At 38.3% G+C, this 13,755-nt stretch overlaps 4 protein-coding genes across 5 annotated transcripts; 2 read left to right on the top strand and 2 right to left on the bottom strand.

Annotated features, from left to right (window-relative positions):
- The first annotated feature begins 2,528 nt into the window (after positions 1–2,528).
- On the top strand, positions 2,529–5,386 carry LOC127240370 (somatic embryogenesis receptor kinase 4-like). Of its 2 annotated transcripts, none has more exons than XM_051259021.1 (4): positions 2,529–3,217; positions 3,290–3,550; positions 3,630–4,493; positions 4,825–5,386. In XM_051259021.1, exons 1-4 carry the CDS (start codon positions 2,770–2,772, stop codon positions 5,298–5,300), a joined length of 2,049 nt encoding a protein of 682 aa, XP_051114978.1. In that variant the 5' UTR covers positions 2,529–2,769; the 3' UTR covers positions 5,301–5,386. The 2 variants fall into 2 exon arrangements, with proteins under 2 accessions (XP_051114978.1, XP_051114979.1); XM_051259022.1 differs by lacking the exon at positions 4,825–5,386 and adding an exon at positions 4,642–4,769.
- Positions 5,387–5,411: 25 nt separating this feature from the next.
- Positions 5,412–8,152, bottom strand: LOC127240371 (putative transferase At4g12130, mitochondrial). The gene is made up of 5 exons (XM_051259023.1): positions 7,510–8,152; positions 6,458–6,711; positions 6,205–6,303; positions 5,934–6,092; positions 5,412–5,854 (listed from the first exon to the last, which is right to left on the bottom strand). The coding sequence occupies exons 1-5, from the start codon at positions 7,956–7,958 to the stop codon at positions 5,610–5,612; spliced, it is 1,206 nt and encodes a 401-aa protein (XP_051114980.1). The 5' UTR covers positions 7,959–8,152; the 3' UTR covers positions 5,412–5,609.
- A 1,272-nt stretch (positions 8,153–9,424) lies between these two features.
- LOC127240369 (uncharacterized) lies at positions 9,425–10,459 on the top strand. The gene is made up of 2 exons (XM_051259019.1): positions 9,425–9,716; positions 9,819–10,459. The coding sequence occupies exons 1-2, from the start codon at positions 9,657–9,659 to the stop codon at positions 10,401–10,403; spliced, it is 645 nt and encodes a 214-aa protein (XP_051114976.1). The 5' UTR covers positions 9,425–9,656; the 3' UTR covers positions 10,404–10,459.
- Positions 10,460–10,528: 69 nt separating this feature from the next.
- LOC127240368 (uncharacterized) lies at positions 10,529–13,541 on the bottom strand. The gene is made up of 7 exons (XM_051259018.1): positions 13,140–13,541; positions 11,679–11,738; positions 11,496–11,578; positions 11,199–11,263; positions 11,053–11,116; positions 10,902–10,972; positions 10,529–10,822 (listed from the first exon to the last, which is right to left on the bottom strand). The coding sequence occupies exons 1-7, from the start codon at positions 13,393–13,395 to the stop codon at positions 10,765–10,767; spliced, it is 657 nt and encodes a 218-aa protein (XP_051114975.1). The 5' UTR covers positions 13,396–13,541; the 3' UTR covers positions 10,529–10,764.
- Between the last annotated feature and the right edge of the window lie 214 nt (positions 13,542–13,755).

The following is a 13,755-nucleotide window of genomic DNA, read 5'->3' as shown; positions in this document are numbered from 1 at the left end:
ATATATATATAATAAGAAATATACTTTTTTTTTTAAAATAAAATTTGAAATTTATTTTTAAAATAAAATTAGGATGTAACAACACTAATTTTTAAAGTGAGGGATGGCTTTACAGTAATTGAAGCCAACAGAATATGCCCACAGAAATTGGCTATCCAAAATTCCACATGCAATATGGGTCAGTTCATATTTATATAAATAAAAGAAACAACTTAAGGTTTTTCCTTTTTTTAACAACTTCAACAACCAACAAATTAATCCTAAATATATATATATAGTCAACAAATTTGGTCGCATTCACAACTTAAAATTCACCAACCTCACCTCTCTACATATTTGATCATTCTTTAAAATATTGTTAGATAGATATGTAGTTGTAAAATTGTATAACTTTGACTCTGAAATATTCAAGTGACAACTACCATTGAATAATAATATATATATATATAATTCAAGTGGTGACCGTACGATTGGAGCTCCTGTTCATCGTCACACTATTACTTTTAATTTCGAAAAATAAATAATAAATATTTTGGGGAAGTGACGATTTTTTAATTTATTAAAATCGCATTACCATTGGAAGCCAAATTAAAGAAAATGAAATGGTCCTTAATTATGTCCATGGCCAAAGTAAAGGTCAAATTTTTTGGTGCGCCATTCAATAATTAATGTTGCTGTCTAAAGTCGTATCTATCATCATGTAGTGCGACTGCCAAAAAATCTCACCAATTTTCTTTATTTTATTTGTTTATTTTGTAATTCAAATAAGATTTATATAATTTATTTTATTAAAAGACACGTGTACGAAATAAATTGGGTACGGAGTAAATAAGATGGAACAAGAACCAAAGTACATCCGTAAAATAGCAATTTTGTGTAAATTATTTATTTATTTAAAAATTATTAAATAGTAGTACTATAATACAATCTTATACGAGGAAAATAATGATTATTGAATATTGCAATAATTGGGCGGACAATTCCACAACAGTTATACAGATCAGAATGTCCAATGAGAGCATCTGGGCTGGCTGGGCTGGATTTAGTAAGTTAACTTAAGCCCAAGAATTGGTATTTTTATTTTTATTTTTATTTTTATTTCTACTTGTTTTTTCATGCATGAGAAAAAAGTAAATACAAAGAAACTGCCTTTATTTTTTGCAGCACATAATGATTAATGATTGTAAGTGGCGAAAGAAAAGTTGATGGGATCTCGATACCTTTTTATACATGAGCATTGAAAACTAAGTCCCAGTACAGTACCATTTATATATGCGCAGTGTTGCTGTTGTCATCCTGACATATATATGATGTAGTTAATTAATTAGATTAGATGTTATTCATGAGGTTTTCATTTAATTTGTCCCCTCGATCTCACTGATTAGTCTATTAATTTTAATTAATCACATTTTTCTAAATGCAGATAGATAGATAGATAGATATACATACCTTTCATGACTTGAATCGAATGGCTTAATTATTACAATTATTATTATTATTATTATGTTAAAACTCAATTAATTGTCGTGAATGGTGGAGAGCCGAGACGACGCCGTATCCTGTTGTTCTCTATATCATATATCTTTCTTTCTGCAAAGTTGTTTAACGACTTTAATTCATTGGATCCCTAATTTCTACGCCTAACTTCTTTTTCTTTTTTTTTTTTTCCAATTATATATATACACATATTCTCATACATTCAATTACTACCAGCATTGCTAAGAAATACAAATAATTATTGAGCCAATAAGGAACAATATTTACTCTGTATTAGAGATGATTTGATTGATAAATCTAAATCAAGATTAGGCCTTTAGGTTCAAATCATGTCTGGAAAGTCAACAGTACCGTTGACACGTGGCAATTTTTTTAATTTCTCTAATAGGGAGGAAATATTTTTTTGACTTGAGTATCCCCAGATTAGGAATCTTAATACAGATTGAGAATGTCTGCAAGTTCAAATGAAACCATTAATCCAGTACAATTTTATTAATATATTTTTTGACAAGCTAAAATAAATTATTGTCATTTTTATAATAAAAATTCACTATCAGTATGTATACAGCCAAACAGCAGCTTCTGGAATTAGGTGACCCATTCCTTTCCATCGCCAGATTTCAAAATTTTGAAACCCAACATTAGTTTCAACATATATAATTGAATGTATTGACTACAATTTCAAAAGATCGAATCTTTATGATTATTAGAGGGCCAATTCCAAGTGAAAGACATCAACAAGTAAGACAAGAAAATATGGGGTAAAAAGGTGAAATTTTTGGAAGCAGAATATGGGGTGAGAAAAGAACAAATAAGTATTTTTATTTTTTTTTTCCTTTCTTTTTATGGGGTTTTCTTTTTATTTGATTTAAAGCTGGTGCATGTTTGTGAAAAAGCCCTTTTCATGTGCTTAAATTTAGGAAAAAAGTGAATTCTAAATATCCACAGCATGATATTTATGTAAGAAGATTTTGTAGATCTAAGAGTGGTAATGTCGAATGTGTTCATGCAGTCTTTGAAAGTCTTCCCTTCTGACGACCTTTTCCCACTGAACCCCACTTTCTTTCATCGCCAATCTGCCCTATCTCCCACCCAACCACAATTCCACAAAGAAATTGATTGCCTTCAGACAAGATCCACTTACAGAGAAAGAAGCCCCTCGTTTTTAATTCTCATTGCAGCCATGAGAATGAAGCTGTGATTTTACGACCAGGAGCCGAAAACTATTGTCCGAATTTCGAATTTTTTCTCATTTTGAGTAACGCTTCTAAAATGGAGAAAATCTGTCGGCGGGATCACCTATGCACTCTCCTTCTCCTCCTCGTCTTCGTATGTTCTTACTGCTTACGATCTGCTCGAGGGAATGCCGAGCTTAGAGCATTGATGGAGATCAAGTCTTCTTTAGACCCGGAGAAGAAGTACTTATCGTCGTGGACGGAGAACGGCGACCCTTGCGGCGGGTCATTCGTCGGAGTGGCCTGCAACGAGCACCGGAAAGTGGCTAATATCTCTCTGCAGGGTAAAGGGCTCACCGGGAAAGTGTCGCCGGCGGTGGCGGGGCTGAAGTGCTTGTCGGGTCTTTACTTGCACTACAATTCTCTCACCGGTGATATCCCCAAAGAGATTGCTAATCTGACCGAGCTGACTGAGCTGTATCTCAATGTTAACAACTTAAGTGGGACTATACCTCCTGAAATTGGAAACATGGCTAGCCTCCAAGGTTTGTTAAGCTTCGATGAAATTAAAAATAAATAATTGCAATTTTGATTGATGAAGATAAGCGTATTTGCAGTGATGGAGCTATGCTGCAACAACTTGACAGGGATGATCCCGACAGAAATGGGGTTGTTGAGAAAACTGAGTTTTCTTTCGTTGGAAAGGAACAGACTGAGTGGAAGAATTCCTGCAAGTTTAGGAGGTTTAGGGATGCTGAAAAGGTTGTTTTTGAGTTTCAATCAGCTCTCTGGTCCAATTCCTGTTGGATTGTCTAATCTTTCTTCATTGGAGATTCTCCAGCTGCAAAACAATACCCTTTCTGGTGTTGTTCCCCCTGGTGAGTTCTGATTTTGATTTTGATTTATATTCACTTTTAAAAAATGTTTCTTGAATTCTTGAAAACTGTGGAAATGTAGCTTTAAGGAGGATGGAAGAGAGGTTTCGTTTTGAGAATAATCCTGGTTTATGTGGCGCTGGATTTCCTTCCTTGAGAGCATGTACTCAATGGGACAATCTTAATATCAATCAGATCGATCCATCTTCCAACAGGACAGTTTCGAACATACCTCAATCAGCCAATTTTCCATTATCCTGCAATGGATCTCATTGCTCGAAATCATCATCAAAGGTTCCGCAGGCAGCCATTGTTGCAGGGGTGATCACACTTACAATCTCACTAATGGTGGTGGTATTTATCTGCATTGTTCGTTATCGCCGCGGCAAACAGAAAGTCGGGAATAGATCAGATGCTTCGGATGATCGGAGTGTTGACTGGCAAGCAAAAGACTTCAAGAGAAGTCCCTCTCCTCTCGTGGCTCTAGAATACTCGAGTGGTTGGGATTCTGCGAGTGCTGCTCAAGATTGCAATGGCGGGTGCCATGATTTTGTGCAGGGGTCTAAGTTCAATCTAGAAGAAGTGGAATCAACCACACAGCATTTTTCGGAGGTGAATTTGCTCGGTAAGAGCAAGTTCTCGGCCGTCTACAAGGGGATTCTTAAAGACGGATCGATCGTGGCAATCAAGAGCATCAACAAGACTAGCTGCAAAACAGATGAGGCTGAATTCATGAAAGGATTGAGCTTATTGAATTCTCTCAAGCACGAGAATCTCGTCAAGTTGAAAGGCTTCTGTTGCTCAAATGCTCGGGGCGAATGCTTCCTAGTCTACGAATTCGCCTCAAACGGTAACTTATCCGAGTATCTTGATGTCCACGACGATAACGGCAATGTTCTCCTAGATTGGCCAACTAGAGTCTCAATCATCCATGGAATAGCAAAAGGTATCACAAATTCTTCGTTCAAGTTTCAAGACTCGTTTCTTCATGAATTATTGCATTGAATCGACATACATACGAATGGTTTTGCTTGTTGTAAAGGGCATTGTCTATCTGTTTCAGACAAGGCAATTAAATGTAGTTTCTTGACCAGGCTATAAACTACACAGGCCGTTGCAATAAATGTGTGGTCAATGATCCGACAATTGTTGGTCCACAATTGCGAGCATTGAAGTGCACATTTTGTTGATTCCATAACATAGGATAAGTATTACATATCTACTGTTCAAGAATATCTTTCAACAATGTCTTAAATGAGGTGTTCTTTCTGAAACAGGTGTAGAATATCTGCACAGCAGTGAGCCCAGCAAGCCCTCCATCATACACCAGAACATATCAGTGGAAAAGGTTGTCCTGGATCGACAATTCCGGCCACAGATTCTTGATTCCGGTCTCCTCAAGCTCGTTGCCGATGATGTTGTTTACTCGGCCCTGAAAGTCAGCGCTGCATTGGGCTACATGGCTCCCGAATACATCACCACAGGCCGGTTCACCGAGAAGAGCGACGTGTATGCATTTGGAGTTATTATCCTCCAAGTGCTCTCCGGCAAGAGACTGCTCTCGAGTTCCATGCGCGCCGCAGCAGAATCCGGAAAAATGGAAGAACTTGTCGACTCAAAACTCCACGGCAAGTTCCGGGAAAGTGAGGCTGCCCGACTGACAAAAATTGCTCTGAACTGCACGCATGAAAGCCCCCTCAACAGGCCGAGCATTGCCTCGATTGTTAAGGAGCTGGATGAGCAAAGTGAGTGATGTTTAGCAGCATATGTGATAGTTTCTGGGAATAGATAGGTTTAGTGTACCTGTTTCAGCACTTTTAACATATCAATAATTGCTTACTTCTACCAAAGATTCTTCTTCTCATTGATGTTTAACTTATATTTAATGTAACAGTGTAGACAGAAACACATAAATATAGATCCCTATTACCATTTCTTGGCATATGCTTTAAGCATATCCAAGAATGTACTAAACTCAAAGGGATGAAATTATCTAAATAGGAAACAAGGTTTGGATAGTAAATGGCTTCTTAGAAATCCCTAAATTCTTATGGTCTCGAGACTAGGCAGCGGCGCTCTGCTGTTGGTGATCGAGGGCCCAATGCGACGGCCACCATTTAGGTCTTATGGTCTCTACTTTGACATGTTCGTGACCATTTATGGTCAATGAGGTTGTCCCTTTGAATGATTCCTCCAGGCGAAGCAGTCCCAGGCCGCATGATCCAACTGCAGTCGTCACTGTCCCGACTTTCTTTTGTGATGCCGTGCTGACCACCTCGGAACCAGGAGGTATTTCTTGCTCTAGATCTAAATTGAATAAATGCAGCAGTTAATGGTGCTGCCTGATCATTGAAGAACAAAAGATTAATTGGGAGGAGCTAGTTACCTTTTCCACTGTCACTCAGAAATCTTAGAGGAATCAAACGCTTTCGGATAACTCCCCGGTGATGTGTACGAGCAACGAGTTCTTGTCCGACATAACATCCTTTATCAAAGCTTATCGCATTTAGACCAGCTAGGTTGTATTCTAGTGGTATTGCCTCGCCTACAAAAGAATCATGAAGAGTTTATATAAGTAGCTTAGAATCCAAACGTGAAGAGGAACGCTGTAGAATCGACAAAGCACACAAAATTTGTAATCGTAGAAAAATATCTACCCTTTGGAATTTCAATGGGACCTTCAGCAACACCCTTCTCTATTCTCCAGAGAACAAAATTTCCTTCATCGGTTTCTTTATCCGACTCAACAAGAGGTGCTGCGTGGAAAAGTTAACACACACCAGATCACCACAAGGCGGATCCAGGAATCAATCAGGAAAACTTAAAATCATATGCAAGAAATTAAACATATTAAACCAAGTCAAATGTTGAAGCAGCTGAAGCACAAATACAGTGTTTTGTTGAACTTACGAGTTGTATTGGATGGAAATATGCCTCGATATCCAAGACAAGCCAATCTTGGATCCTTTTGCCATTGCCAACCATAAGCATTTCCCTCTGAAGCTGATGCACCAGCTCTATCCACAGTACCACCCCAACCCACAGAATCAGCTTCTGGATCCTCTGATATTGAAGACTTCCCTTCAAGGTTTTTGCCAAATCGTTGCCAGCAAGAGAAATCTTCTGCTACATTCTCAATATCAACTTTAGACCTTAAACGGTATCTGTAAAATAACATTGTTTCGCAAAACTTAAAAGTAGTAAAGATAACCCAACACAGAAATAAGAACACACTGACTAAAATATTATTAGCATTAATATTACTCAAAGCTAAATAGCCACGCAACAATTTAAGAGGTGAACAGAAGAGAAATCTACTTTCAGTTAGACAATAGGTTTTGTACACGGGTATCCACTCTTTCAATAGACACATATCAAACATTCCAACCTTCTGACAATCGAAAGACAAATATAAATAATTCAAATCTTTTACACGCTCTTGTTCAAAATTGCACCTTTTTACATAGAGTATGGTATTAAGCATATTCGAAGAACTATTACTTAGACAGTTAACTCATCTATTTAACAAAACCCGAAGAATTAATTTGAGCAAAGAGGCAAGAAGGGTGTTGATCTTTAACTCACACGCCAGAAGTTCCTATAGTTGCATAACAGTAGATGTGTCTCAGCAACTAGTTCACTTAACAATTCAACTACCCCTCATAAACATTCCTCACTGGACAATCCTGCAATATCACTACCCCGTGCGATCTTTTCTGCACAGGAAATCTACTATAGGATGGTAAGTGTTTAAAGATTTTTCCATAAGAAAATTTTGCTACTGAGAATGGCATCCACCACTTGCAGTTTCATATTCCACAACTAACTAATTTGAACAGTACATCTACCTAAAATCACAATACTTTACATGCTGAACAATACGGTTGGTTACCATACAGCAGTAGAAATAGACAGAAAAAAAAAAAAAAAAAAAAAAAAAAAAAGGATTCTCAAATCCTAACCTTTTTAATGTCGCCAAGATTTCATCCAGGATGGACCGATCGACATCGGCGTAAATCTCCAGCTCGCCGGAGGAAGGTCCGGGCCCAGACCCGGTCCGGTCGAGCTTTTCATCGGAACGGGGAGGCTTGTAGAGAAAGAAATCGCAAAGAAACCTTCCTTGCGGAGTCAGCATAGCGGAGTAAACAGGAGGAGTCTGAAGTGCAGACAAGTTGGGGGTAACGCCATTCCCGGCAGTGGATTCTGGTTGGTCCAAACTCCGCACGTCGTTGGTCAGCAGACCCTGGAGAAATTTGATGGTTTCGGGACCCTTAAAGCGGATCACGGATCGCGACTTGAGAAGCGAGGCCACCGGGCCAGCTGAATCGAGCGACGACTGCGTAGAGAAGAATCTGCGGCAATTGCAGGAATTGCATCTTAGGAACTGGACGAAAACGCTGGGGCGATGCATTTTCGAGGGAGCTTGCGAGAGGGGAATGAGAGCTGCCGAAGTCTTGAGGCGGTGGTCAGGTGCATGGTTTCGACTTTGAGAAAAAGGGGAAGGAGACACGTGTGGCGACGCAGTGGCACCGCGCTGACGCCATGGCTGCAAGGTATTCGATGAAATGCTTTTAGCCTTTTACCGTCAGCAGAGCTGCAGGCAGAAGACGACGTCGTAATGCTCTCTATACTATAATAAGTATTTCATGGGCCTTATTTTGAAAATTGGGCTTTCTCTGTAATATGGGCAGTGAAAGAGTGCTTTGATTGGGCCCAGTTAGAAATTGGACAAGTAAATTTAAATTAATTGTGCTTTAACAATTGTTTAAATCCAATGTACTTCTATCTTAATTAATAAATTAAGTAAAGGTAAAATTTAATAACGGAATTCGTTATATAAAAATAAAAATAATATATGTCAATATAAAAATATGATAATTCTTCATCCTTTTCATCTCTACCCTTGTTTGACTATCAAAGGTCAACTCTTCTTACAAGCAATAAACTAGTCCCTGTCGTAAATATCTATATAAGTATGCATTTGTACTAAACTAACACTTATCTCTTCATCATTCAATAAAATAATGATAATAGTGATCTTTTGCATTCAAGACATGGTCAGAAGCTGTTCATCAATTTATAATTTAGTCAATACATTTTCCCACAATAAATTAATGCAAAATAAAATTCTGGGATGGCCACGACGGGCATGGAAGAGTGGAGCCATTACTGTCTGGTGCTGAGATCCTGGATCTTCCATAGCCTATTATCTCAACTCTTGACAAAAACGTCATGTGACGTGGCTCTTTAGTAGCCAATAGATGCAGTTGGCTTTAAAAGAACGGACGGCCAGGATCTCCTTGTTAAAGAAACCATAGAGTCACTCTCGCAGGCAATATTATGTCGGGTCGGAGTATAATTTTAAGGATAAGTACTAACGTTGTAGAATTGAAATTAAATAAAAAAAAGGATTTATTAAATTAATATTAGTATTAATTTTGTCTTAGAGTAGGATATACAAATATGGTTTTAAATAGGAATTGGATGGTTTTGAAAACCAATTATGTTTTCATTTGTATGATTTGACTTTTGCCCTACTTCCTCTAGAAACATGTAATTTTTTTTTATATATTATAAAACGCACTAAATTTGAGTTTTAAGCATTTTCTATAGATACAAACGTGAATATATATCTATCTTATATTATTAATTCTTTTTAAATGTTAAATTTTCAAAACCACACATATGAATTTACTGAATAAGGAAATTACAGCATGGAATGAACTGTTGTCCAACTCTTACCTTATAAAAATCTTCTTCTTTCCTTTGACAATTTTTATAATAGAGAAATTGTTGTCGAGTTATCAACGTTAGCTGCAGCAGAGCATAGCATATCAATGGAAAAAAACAAATCTTTGCATCAATCCAACCGCCATGTTGGATTTTGGTGGCAGTAATTGTCAACGGTTTTGACAGAGATGGTTTTGTCCAACTTGTCTTTGCGTCGCCGTTTAAAACCCGTTTCGAAGACAACTAAAGTGCCATCCCATCATTTTCCCACTTTCCTCCTGAAGATAGAGAAAAACGAAAACCTCAACTTGAACACCAAGAAACACAACAACAAATACAACTTGGGAGGGACAATTCATCTATACATACATACAAGATTATGAAGCTGGTTTGGTCTCCAGAAATTGCCTTGAAGGCTTACACAGACACCGTGATATCAGTAAGTTCGTTTTTTGTTTTGATGATCACTGATCAGATCAGAGCTTCTTCTCCAGGAGAAATAAATATATATATTTGAACTTCTGTGTGTATTACTATATAGTGTGGAGACATGGAAGGATCCAGTGTAGCAGAGTTCATTTCAGCCATGGCGGCAGGGTGGAACGCCCGGCTGGTGGTGGAAACATGGACACGTGGCGGTGCCATCGCCTCCAGCATTGGGCTCGCCATTGCCACGCGCCACTCAGGGGGGAGGCACGTCTGCGTAGTCCCTGATGAGGACTCAAGGTCAGCCTATATCGAGGCCATGAGAAATTCCGGCCAGGCGGCAGATGTGGTGGTGGGCCGGCCGGAGGAGGCGGTGGAAGGGCTCGAAGGGATTGACTTCCTGCTCGTGGACTGCTCGAGGAACAACTTTGCAAGCATACTCAGGGTAGCAAAGTTGGGACACAGAGGAGCTGTTCTGATCTGCAAGAATGCCAGCTCTGGCGCCACTGTCGGTTTCCGGTGGCGGAACGTGCTCGACCAGGGCTTGAGGATCGTACGGTCGGAGTTCCTGCCGGTGGGGAAGGGGCTGGACATGGCTTATATTGGTGCCAAAGGGGGTGGCTCCGGTAAGAAGGGTCAGAGTAGGTGGATCAAAACTGTCGATAGCCATACAGGAGAAGAATTTGTCATCAGGAAGTAATTGGAGTTCGATTGTTTTAAGGTTTAGGGCTGGCTGTACATAAGTTTTAAGGATGGATTAATAATAGATAGTTTTGCAACGAGGAAACTATAGTTGCATATATCCATATAAAAAGACAAATGGGATTATGAAACTGGTGGTCTCTCTTGCCACACATTAATTGAGAATAAAGTTTGTAAAGTTATTACCATTCATATCATATGATTTGTGAACTCAATAATGAGATTCTTTCTTGGACAATAAATAGCAAATATGTGTGTCTAAGGGACTATAGTTTGAGAAAACTGCTGATCGACAATGCTGAGGAGTTGTGTTCTTATTCAGGCGCAGATTCGTAGACCGTCGCAACTTCTTCCATCGCTTACTTTTGTCGCTCTGCTTTCTTCTTTTCCAGTTGTTTTTGCTTGCCGAGGGCCGACCTGTGTGGTGAGAATCGAATGGTTAGAGTCTGTCATGCTGTGATTAAGGCAAGGGAAGAATAATGTTTTGAGTTCTTACAACATGGCGATCTTCTTGAGCGTCGCTTCTGAAGGAGGTGTTGGAACATAAGAAGCAGAATCTATGATTGCCTGCCAAATTCATTGCAAATTTAGCACGTCCGGGAAAAAATGCATCACGGCAAAATTTGTCCTTGCTAAGAGATAAATACCTGCAGTTTCTTTTTCTGGTATGAGAATACTTGTAATTTTGCCACAGCATCCTCAGTGTTACTCCTAAATCAAATTAGGGTGTGAGCACTGCTCGAAGATCGTAGCAAACAAATGTAAATTACAATACCAAATTGATGTGTGTTACTTTTGGGCTCTTGACTTTGCTGATGTTATCACTATCTCCCCGTCTTTATTGATTCGGTTCTTTTCCTATCACCAACATCAGAAGTTAGTGTATTGTGAGAACTACACAAATACTACCAAGAACTTCACCAATGCCGAAGAATTAGCTAAGAAAGAATAATAAGAAGAATGGATGATGTATCGCTTGTACATTCAAGCACAAGGAGAACGGTCAGCTGCCAAGAACATGGCAGTCGGCAAAATACTACTTCAACCCCAAATTATATGTCAAAGGAAAATTAGAGGAGCAGCATCTCACCATTTGTAAAATCCTATCCCTCACCCTTTCGTTTAGCCAATTTGCATTTTTTACATTAAACCGCATTTCAACCTTGGAGCTTACTGAGAAAATAAATTCAAAGCATCATTCATACCCAAAATATAAGATTTAAAAAAATAAAAAAAAAAGTTATGAATACAATAGAAATATGGTATCACAAACTTTTGTTAGCATTCGGAGGTCCTCCTTGCCCGATGTTCCCATAGCTTATGGTAACATGATCTGTATGTGGAGAGAAAAAATAAAAGAAAAATGTTGAGAGTAACTCCTATAATATATTCCTTCTTTGCATAAGTTAAATATGCTTAGTACCCTCTTCATTCCAAAGAGGTATAAGTCAATGAAATCAGCTATATATCATGGGAAACTAAGAAAAAAAGCTTTTAACAAATGGGTCGGGCAAAAACGAACACAACACTAGAACCATTATCATCAATTATATTTCACAAGCAGGTCTCTTCTCTAACTAGCTACCCCAACCTCTGCTAAATAATAAGCAAAAACAAAGATTTGTTTATCTGAGCAGAAAAATTAGATTGAAAACACATTTCTAGAGTATTTCACAACCACCTAGGTTGTTTTTCCGTAATTATAATGGCACAAGGAATTTGTGAATTTCAGCTATAAAAGGAAGGATCAATTAGGATACATAGGATTCAAAATATCATATCATGTGTAATAATATTCAGAAATCTGATTACTTGAACAAGGCTTAAATATGACTAAGTTTTCTAACATCATGCACAACATTTCAGAAACTATTACGATTAGAGATTAGATACAAAGTATTTACTGATTTGAAATAATGAGCATTCCACTTTTCAGAAATTTATTAAAGTGGATGGAACATAAAAGAAATCAATCGCCTAACACGGTCCTAAGTAGTCATACCTATAAATGCAAAATATAAACCAACAAAAATGTGATAAATATCATAGACATAACAATGCATAAAAGTCTGATATTTTTTCAACTTAGCTATGCAGTAAACACCCCCAAAGATGTTGGGTGAGCAATCCTTACAAAACCGTATTGTGCTATAATTTGCCATCATAGTCAAGTCAGTTACTTGTATACTCTAATAAACCCTTCTTTCGGCAAGATCAAATGATTAGAACACAGTGCATGGCAATTGGTAGAGGACAGGAGGATATTGAGCCAAAAACTAATTCATACACTGCAGGTGTAATTCATGGTCCTAGTCCTAGATATCCCTAATAGTGAATCAGGAGCTGAGAAATATGATTAACATGTTGTTGCGAAATCACTTTAGCATGTACTCATGATTCTTATGGAGACTACTCTGAATCACTTTAGATTTTAAAACCACAACAATCAGATCAATTTTTCCAGTTCAACAGTCAAATCATGGAGACTGCTCCCAACCTTTTGAAGGAACAATATAAATCAAGGCACCAAAATTCAGTTCCTATGGAATTTCCAAGTTAAAATCATCAACAAATTGATCGCAAGGACAAACCAATAATCACAACAACAAAATCTGCTAATTGCGAAAGACAACAAATTAATCACTTCGTCGCTTCAGATCAAGAACCTCGTAGAAACATCAATCAGACAATTTGACAATGTAAAAATATATTCGAACAAAGTGAAGAACTTTACCCAGAGTGATTTTAGGGATAGGTTCTACTCCTCCGCCGGATTTATACCGCTCCACGGCTTGGTACAGAAGCCGCTGAACCTCAGCCATTCGTGCCAGCGACTTCTTCCCGTCGCCGCCGGATTTCGTCGAGGCGCATCGTGAAGCGCCGTAGCCTGCCGGCATCCACCACTTGGCCCCACCCAATCCAGCGCTAGAGCGGAGCAAATGGAAAGAGGACCGCGCGGGGCAGATAATTGACCGAGTAGCATTACTCATCGCTGCAATCAGTTACACCGTTAAACCCTAATGGGGTTCTTTATTCGATTCCGAATGCTTCAATTTTTCCCGGGGCAGTTCTCTTTACGCCGAGTCGATTTAACCCTCATTCCTTAATCCTAAATAAAAACGCCTCGTAGCTTAAAAATGATATCTTTTTCCAGTTTATATATTCTCTGGGTGTGAAAACCCCTATTTTATCCCACAAGAATAGGATTTTATTTTATTTTTTACTTAGTATAGGAAACTTACTAACACACATTTCTTGGAATGAATCATGCACAGACTAATGTTAAAAACACACACACATACATTTCTTGGAATGCTTTACTTCTAAGCCTTGGCCTTGTCTTGTGTTTC

Source organism: Andrographis paniculata, unplaced genomic scaffold, assembly GCF_009805555.1.
Source record: "Andrographis paniculata isolate CXL003 unplaced genomic scaffold, ASM980555v1 Contig79END, whole genome shotgun sequence".
NCBI classification, from domain to species: Eukaryota; Viridiplantae; Streptophyta; class Magnoliopsida; order Lamiales; family Acanthaceae; genus Andrographis; species Andrographis paniculata.
This window is presented reverse-complemented; position numbering and strand designations above follow the sequence as displayed.

What these genes read in the sequence shown, in the direction of transcription:
- LOC127240368 (XM_051259018.1), bottom strand. Translation starts at nt 13,395, where the DNA reads ATGAGTAATGCTACTCGGTCAATTATCTGCCCCGCGCGGTCCTCTTTC. An exon ending in GGGATAGGATTTTACAAATG is followed by an intron (nt 11,264 to 11,495) that starts GTGAGATGCTGC and finishes TGTTGGTGATAG; the next exon opens with GAAAAGAACCGAATCAATAA. An exon ending in ACCAGAAAAAGAAACTGCAG is followed by an intron (nt 10,973 to 11,052) that starts GTATTTATCTCT and finishes TGAATTTGGCAG; the next exon opens with GCAATCATAGATTCTGCTTC.
- LOC127240370 (XM_051259021.1), top strand. Translation starts at nt 2,770, where the DNA reads ATGGAGAAAATCTGTCGGCGGGATCACCTATGCACTCTCCTTCTCCTC. An exon ending in AAACATGGCTAGCCTCCAAG is followed by an intron (nt 3,218 to 3,289) that starts GTTTGTTAAGCT and finishes GCGTATTTGCAG; the next exon opens with TGATGGAGCTATGCTGCAAC. An exon ending in TTCTGGTGTTGTTCCCCCTG is followed by an intron (nt 3,551 to 3,629) that starts GTGAGTTCTGAT and finishes GTGGAAATGTAG; the next exon opens with CTTTAAGGAGGATGGAAGAG.
- LOC127240371 (XM_051259023.1), bottom strand. Translation starts at nt 7,958, where the DNA reads ATGCATCGCCCCAGCGTTTTCGTCCAGTTCCTAAGATGCAATTCCTGC. An exon ending in ATCTTGGCGACATTAAAAAG is followed by an intron (nt 6,712 to 7,509) that starts GTTAGGATTTGA and finishes GTTATTTTACAG; the next exon opens with ATACCGTTTAAGGTCTAAAG. An exon ending in TCCCATTGAAATTCCAAAGG is followed by an intron (nt 6,093 to 6,204) that starts GTAGATATTTTT and finishes ATTCTTTTGTAG; the next exon opens with GCGAGGCAATACCACTAGAA.
- LOC127240369 (XM_051259019.1), top strand. Translation starts at nt 9,657, where the DNA reads ATGAAGCTGGTTTGGTCTCCAGAAATTGCCTTGAAGGCTTACACAGAC. An exon ending in ACACAGACACCGTGATATCA is followed by an intron (nt 9,717 to 9,818) that starts GTAAGTTCGTTT and finishes ATTACTATATAG; the next exon opens with TGTGGAGACATGGAAGGATC.